At 39.4% G+C, this 8,193-nt stretch overlaps 1 protein-coding gene across 1 annotated transcript in view; it reads right to left on the bottom strand.

The window, feature by feature from the left end:
* Positions 1 to 252: 252 nt before the first annotated feature.
* MC5R (melanocortin 5 receptor) overlaps positions 253 to 8,193 on the bottom strand; it is a 39,991-nt gene continuing 32,050 nt past the window's right edge. Inside the window, exon 2 of the mRNA XM_018556837.1 lies at positions 253 to 1,316. Within this exon, the coding sequence (XP_018412339.1) occupies positions 253 to 1,233 (981 nt within the window). The 5' untranslated portion in view covers positions 1,234 to 1,316. The remainder of the gene's footprint in view (positions 1,317 to 8,193) is intronic.

Below are 8,193 nucleotides of genomic sequence, written 5' to 3'. Positions count from 1 at the left end.
ACTAAGCAAGCACATCTATATGCTTTGACAGAAATTTAATTTCCAGAGTATGACAATATATTTGTATATTTTTCTTCTACTCATTTTTATAAATAGACATTTTTTTTCATACTAGGCCCCTTAAAATGACTTTTAATTAACTTCCAATAACTGGTTTTATTTTGTATAGGCCTTTGTAACATTTCTACGTGTTATCAGAAACTTGCAACAATATAAAAAAAAAATAGGAGACTCACTTTACAAAGGATTTTATTAATATTTTCTTGGTAATTCACAAGTTATTCTCATATTGCAACAACAAATTATTTCCTTGAATGTCTTTCGCATTTCCTGACTGCGGAAGGCATATATCAGAGGATCAATGACAGAGTTGCACATGATCAAAATGAGATACATATTAAAATGGGACATGAAACAGACACAGTAAAGGTTCTGTGGACAAGAAATCATCAAAATCAGATGGAGAAAGAATGGAGCCCAGCATACAATAAAAATTCCTATCAATATGGTTAGAGTGATGGCTCCTTTCATACTTGTCCTCTGGTGGACTGAATTATAGCCTGGCAAAGCAGCTATCCTTTTGACATGTGTACGTGCCAGCAAGAACATATGAATATATAATGATACCATGAGGAAAAGCATGATGAAAAACATAGTAATGAGACATATTATTACATATGTAGATTCATAGTAAAGAATAAATATAATCCCACACCCAGTGCAGAATGTCCATATACAAGCAATAATGGCTCCAGCTCTCTTTACAGTCATGATGTTGTGGTACCGTAGAGCATAGAAAATGGTGATATAGCGGTCTATAGCTATGGCAAGTAAACTGCACATAGAAGCCACCACTGATATGCAGATCATGGAATCAAAAACATTATCAATATGACGTACAAAGGCATCTTCCATAACTAGATGTTTATTATTTATAAGGTTTATTGTGATTGTTTCCCATGCATTAGACACACTAACCAACATATCTGCTACTGCTAAGCTACATACAAAGAAATACATAGGGGAATGCAAATTCTTGTTTTTGATAATGGCAGAAATCACAAGGATGTTTTCAAGGAGGCTTAGAATACCAAGCGTCAAAAACACTTCCGCAGCTATTACCACTTGATCACATGAAGACAACTTAGTCTTGCTTGTTGGCACTGTGTTATTTCCATCTATGTTGCTTATATTAAGTTCCAGTATATGTTGCTGCAGGGACATGTTCATCATTGAAAGGATATAAATGTTCTTTCTTCAGACCGCTAATTTACAATTTTGTGCTTTGATCCCATTATCAGAAGCATTGGGGTGTACTGTCAAAAAAGAACAAAAACAGATATGAATACAATTCACTGATGGTATCACAAAAAAATCTGCATGTAACATTATGATTTTGTAAAGCTTTTTATTTTTAATAGTGATCAGAGTTTGCATTTCATAACAAAGATTTGATTTACCTTTCAACATGTGGGATGTTAAGAATCACATAGCTTATGAGCCTGAGCGTACCTGGCCATACACAAATGTATCTGATAATTCAGTAATTACCAGCCATTATACACATTGCATGCTTGGTGATCTCCCCATAACTACCTGTGATGTAGGGGGAGCATTGGGTCACATCTATTCACCCCTGTCTTCAAAGCATAAAATAATACAGCATTTCTAGTGGTGGCCTCCCAAAGTCTTCAATATTACTGCTCTTAACCAATACATGGAAATAATATTGTCAACTGGTGCAAAAAGGATCAAATTATACATCATTTCTGGTCAATGTATGACTGCCTAATGTTGTCATATGTCAACATGCCCAGTGTCACTGTTACTCAAACCAGGTCTCAGGCGCCACTGCTAGGTCATGTTTTGCAGATCTCTTCACACAGTCACAGATTAAATGATGTGTAAAACACACCCATTAAAACATATGTGAGGGAGCTATTTTACCTCCCAAAGGATTTTTTTTTTCGGTCTATCCAATCCTGAAATTTACACAAATACATCACACAGCACAGCCAGGTAGATGACATCACCTACAGTTCAGTAATTAAATGGTGTTATCTTTGCACCCTAGGCGTGCTGACTGGGCTGTGAAAGAACAGCAGCAGACTAATGAGGTCAACCCTCTGCTATCTCCTATCAGCATGTCCCTATCAGCACACTTTTATTGACTGACTCCCAGTCCTGCCTGTTCCGCTTCCAGTCTACATGCTGCTGTATAAGAGATTTATTGCAAAAGGCTTGTTCTGAGTCACTTTTAGGTGCTTTTACAAAAATATGTAATGATTGATTAATGACTACAGAGCTGCATTAATCTATGTCTTTTATATCTGTAATTATGTGATAAGTGAAATAAAAATGTCAAAATGTGTGACATCAAAACTTACTTTATTCACTGATTTTTCTGTAAAGCATAATTTATAATTAATTCATTGATACCAGAAACCTTAAATTATATGCTTTTCACAAAACCAGACCCCAGACTTAAAACAGAATGCCAGCCTGTGCAAACAGACCAATCCTTTTACAATTGTTTTACAGGTTACTCTATGTTATGCATGTAACTAAGTCCCACTATAACCTATTCATAAATGTACAGGCAGTCCCCGGGTTATGAACAAGATAGGATCTGTAGGTTTGTTCTTAAGTTGAATTTGTATTTAAGTTGGAACAGGTATATTTTTTCGATGTGTAATTCCAGCCAAAAAATGTTGGGGGGTTTTGGATAGCAAAGGGAAGGGTTAACCCCCTGTAAAGTTTGTTTTGATGTTTGTGCCCCTGTTCAGAAGATTTCGCCTCACTTTCTGTCCCTGCGACAATTGGATTTTGGAAATTTTGGGTTGTCGTGGAAAGAAGTATTGGTGATAAAGCTTCAGTGGAGACACCTTTTTCCCATGATAACTCTTGCAGGAGTGAATTTCCCTTCCTAGTGTTAGATTTCCTCTCACTTCCAGTTGTCTCAAGGACAGGATGTGAGAGTAAATTGTAAAGCGCTGCGGAAACTGTTAGCGCTATATAAATACTATGTAATAATAATAATAATAATAAATCTTTCTAATGAGGATACAGACAGCAGAAAAAACCTCACAGTGACCTGGAAGAAGAGGTGGGCACCCCTTATCTGCACGTCTAATAAGAGCCAACTTCCTTTAGTAGTACGAATCAGACCCAAAAAGGCGGGGACTCCTCGTCGGTACGAGTGTGGTAGCATTATAACTACCCCTGCTGTACAGTAATAGCCTCCATTTGTAAGTAGGAGTCAAATGTAAGTCGGATGTATGTAGCTCGGGGACTGCCTGTAATGTACATCGTACCACTGCACGCCTGTGTATAAGCATGCATGACCAGATACTGTAAGATGTTTGAGACTCTAAAACATTGCTGGTGCATTGGTGTCATTTATGAAAAGAGATGCGTAATTGTGTACATAATGTCTTTATTTATCATAGATAACACCGTGGTATTGCCTCACAATGCCACAATATATATTATAGTGTGTGTATGTATACATGTGTGTATGTATATATTGGATTGTGTACCAGGTAAATAAAAAATATTTCAAATAAAGTATATCCAAAAGGAAAACTTTTCCAGTTTTAGATAGTGTAGGGAATGGTTTACACCCCTGCCAGATTTAGGTTTTTTTTTTTTTGTTCTTTGTTTTTCTTTTGCTCTCTGTGTTCCATTGGGAGATTTTCTTTCACTTCTTGTCATGAATACATAACAGGGAGTTAGATTAAACTTCTACAAAGTTAGCTGTAACTAGGGAAGGTATCCTCACTGGAAGGTTTCTAGGCTCTCACTTGGCTGTAAAGCCTTTTTTTTTCATACAAAGAAGTGAATGACTCATCAGCAGTGACTCATTCCTCATCAGACAACTCAGTCTGAGGTTTAGCCAGGCAAAGTATGGCAAACAGCAGGCTGTTACTGCTGTGATACTTTCTTAGCTGACCAACTTTATATTGATTGTAAAATAAAGATATCAAATAACAGACTTCATTTTTTATGTACTATGTCTACTAAAGACATTTAAAGAAATGTAAGAAGACCTATAGCTGTTAGGTGACTTGTAGACTATCAGACGTGTAATAAGCAACCCAGACAATTTTTTTCTGTTGTTTTGAAGTGGAGGTTTTGTTGGAGAGGATTGCTTTGAAGTATATTGAAATCCAAAACCATATACATTACAGATTACCAGCCCTTGGATGGCAGTGGCAGAATTAGTTTTCTTTATTTTAGGTTAATACCATTTTCAGCATATACAGAAAATACACATTAATCTTCACAAAAACAAAATTGAAAAAGACAAATGATAAAACCAAAAATTTTCCTACATACAAAGTGCTATTTTTTTCTGTGATGTTATAACTACAACATTATACTACTGGTACAAAGTAACATGGTTATTTACAGAATAATTTAATGCATTTTAAAGAATTGCATGGTAAGCTAAATGGGCCATTGTTGCAACAGCCCAACTTGAATTGCTGGAAGTAGATATAACTGAAGAGGAACTTAGTAAAGCATTAGTGTGTTTAGCAGTAAGTAAAGCTCCAGGGCCAGATCGCCTGAGTACAACTTATTATAAGACGCTTAAGGATATTTTACTTCCCTATTTAACTTCTTATATTAATTACGCATCTACAACTGGAGATTTTCAACCTGAAACCTACTGTGCTTATATTACAGTAATACTTAAATCAGGGAAGAATCTATCATGATGCTCTAGCTATTGGCCAATATCATTGTTAAACGTGGACATTAAATCTCCTGATCAAAGTGGATTCATTCCAGGTCTGGAGGTAAAAGATAAATACCTGGAGATTCTGTCCCTGTTGGCTTCTGTGCGATAGTGTTCCCAGCCCACCCATTTTCTTTCTACAGACGCTGAGAAGGTGTTTGATTGGTTGGACTGGAAATACCTTATGCTCACGTTACAACACTTTGGCCTAAGACCACAAATGCATCAGAGTATTGCTGCTATATATGCGGCTCCAACTGCTCTGGTTAGGATGAATGGGGTCCTGAATTATCTATTTCGCCAATGTAATGGCACTCGGCAGGGGTGCCCCCTTTCATCGCTGCTGTTTGCCATTTTATTAAAACCTTTTTTTGGCCTGGATCTGTAGAGATCCTAATATCCATGGCATTATAGCGAAAGGACATGTTTATAAATTAGCAGCGTATGCTGACGATATATTTTTTGTTAGAGGTGCACCAAAATGGATTTTTCAGACCGAAACCGAAAATAAAAAATTTGTCAGGCCGAAACCAAAAGTTTGAAAAAAAAAATGTTCTAAACTTTTTTTAAATTATTTTTTTATATTTTATTTTTGTTTATATAATATCTCGGAGGCTCTGGGGAAATATCAGGGATCTAAACAGGCCCCTGATATTTCTCTTTTGAAATAGAAAATAGAGATTGAGGACACAGCCTTAAATCTCTTTTTCTGCAGCCCCTGTTATGAAGGAACAGGAAGCCTCTATACTGAGTGCTCCTGTCTAATGATGGGCCGAACACCCCCCTGTTCAGTTCGAATTCAAACTTAGGAACATGAAAAAATTTGGAATTCGAACTTGAACTCAATGCATGTCTGTGGGGCTAGAAAATCAATTGAACGCTTATATGCAATGTATTGGCCATAAAAAGGGTATGGGGATCCGGGTTTTTAAAGAAGCAGTGATTTTAAATCGCTTGAAGTGAAACAATAATAATGAAAAATTCCTTTAAATATCATGCCTAGGGGGTCCCCTTAAACTGCCTGTAAAGTGGCACATCTGTACAATGTATAGAACCTGCTGCAGCAAAAATTACATTTGTAAAGAAAAAATTACATTTAAAAAGAAAAAAGGGGGCGTGGCTACCAAGGGATGTGAGCAGACGTGTCCTCCCTGAGCTCCATCCATCGCCGCTGAATTTCAGAGATTAGCAGCCCTTAACCAGCTTAAATATGAAGGACAAAAAATATAAGAAGTCTGCCAAGACACCTTCTACCTCCGCCAAAGGGTCCCAGTCAGCCTCTTCCATCAGGGGCTTCTTTGGTCAGTCGGACCACTTGAGGGGTGAACCGCGAGGCAAGATGGCGCCGGGCACGAACAAAATCCACAGGCCCACGCTGGCATACTCACAGCCCTCGCCGGACCCGAGACCCGAGGACTCTCAATCGAGCCCCCCGTCATCGGGCTCAACAGACGCGGTCCCGGTGCCGACAGAGGATGTCCCACAGACGCCGCCCGCGATGACACGGGGATCCGAATCACGGCTGACATGGGAGACGGGTGAGTGGCCTACACACGGGGACGCAGCGGGGGAAGGCCTCAGCCCATTCCTGAGCCACAGACAGATCCCCCGGCAAGAGATGGAAAGGGATCTCATCCTACCCCTGCACCAAACACGGATTCCCCGACATGCACCCGCTCGAGGAGCAGAGGATGGGGATGACCTCCCAGACCCAGGGACCCCAGTACAGGCCGCGTCTCCCACCAGGTCACCCCACAATCGCTGACTGAACCCCAGGACACTACACGTTCTATAGAACTATATGAAAGGCCGGGCAACTCGAGAAATTTAACCCTCAAAATGACCAGACCGTGTTCAGGAATGAGACTGACATGCAAAAGAGTTTGTTATACTTTATTTGTTTGGTTTGTTAATTTTATTATGTTCACTTTAAAAGAGCATCACAGGTTGGTGACATGCAAGATAAAACGCATGATAGAAATTCCACTTAGCCGAGACACACTCTACCTATGCAGAAACACTCGCAGATCATCGTTCAATTTAGCAGTATGTCAATAAATACATGTGCATTTGATTGAAAATGTATCTTATTACATGCAATGGACTTGTGTAAAAAGATAAGATCTCTTGGAAATGTCTTGAACTTTACTTTCTATGCAAACTGACTTGTGAAATAAGCTTTTGAAAATAAAGAAAATGTTATTCATAAAAAAAAAAAAGAAAAAAAAAAAGCGTGCAGTTTCTCCTCCCAAACATTACCAGACCCTCTAGGTCTGGCAGTAAAGTGAGGAGGGACCCCAAAAAAAGTGTGGTGTTCCCCAGTACACAATCTCCCTTTGATCTCTTCTCGGTCCCCAAATGCAGGAAGTGATGTGTATTACATCACTTCCTGCATTCAGTGTCACTCTCCGGTACAGCACACCGGTGGGAAGCTGATCTCTGCTTCATCAGCTTCTCTGGGTGTCCCTTGTTGACATTAGGGGTCTTAGAGACCCCTGATGTCTCCATAAAGAGTAGCGTAACTGTTTTTCCACTTAGCAGACATTTAGCACAAAAACAAAAAAGGGGTTGGGGTATCTATAAGGAAAAAGTTATCCCACAGGAATATGTATGGCCAACTGTGCTGATTTTGTGATTGTAGGAGGAGAGGAGAGGAGTAGAGAGGTGAGGATACGACAGTCCTCATTATTCAGATGCAGCTGCTGCAAGGAAGATATGTAAAGTTCATCTAAACGATCTGTGGCCATTCTTGTGTGAATTGATCTTGCCTGTTCTTGCTAGATCCTGTTTACTGCCAATGCAGCTCTATCTAAAGGGGGATCACTTCATCTGTTAATGTTTGTTACTCTGAGACACTTTGTGAAAACACACCTTTCTGCCCTATGGATTACAAATATCATTTTGCAAAGGCTGAGTGTTCAACCACATAATTTAAAGGGCCCCAACACTGCTGGACTGTGTGTGTTTAGTGTCCCCACTGGCCAGTGGTTAGCTAGCACCTACAAATACTAGATAGATTCTCATAGCCAGTACTGTACTGGTTGAACAATATTATCTGCGTTGATTACTGTAACTGACAGTTTCGTTCTCCACTCATTCAGTGCGTTTCTGGCTAGGCCTTTTGCTGGAGGTTAAAGGGAACAAACACCAATCCTGTTTACTTTGCTATGCTGTTGCATTGCATCACTGCATTTAATATTGTCAAATCTGCTAACCAGCCTATCTGTTTTCCAGGGCTTACTGCAAGGTTTAATAAAGCCCATTTAAATGTTCAAAACGGTGTGCTGGTGTCACTCGGGTCCAGGTAGGTCATCAATGGTGTGGGAGAGAAGTACCCATATATTCCAGTGGCTTTCTCCGGGGTGAGCGCTACACGTGTATTCTTTGGGGGAAAAAATACAGGGCTTTTTGTGGATGGGCAAAAAGTGTGGCGGGGCAGGTGATGTGGCCAG

Source organism: Nanorana parkeri, unplaced genomic scaffold, assembly GCF_000935625.1.
Source record: "Nanorana parkeri isolate BGI_ZX_2015 unplaced genomic scaffold, ASM93562v1 scaffold255, whole genome shotgun sequence".
Lineage (NCBI taxonomy): Eukaryota > Metazoa > Chordata > Amphibia > Anura > Dicroglossidae > Nanorana > Nanorana parkeri.
Note: the sequence above shows the minus strand (reverse complement) of the source record. Positions and strands in the feature narration are given on the sequence as shown.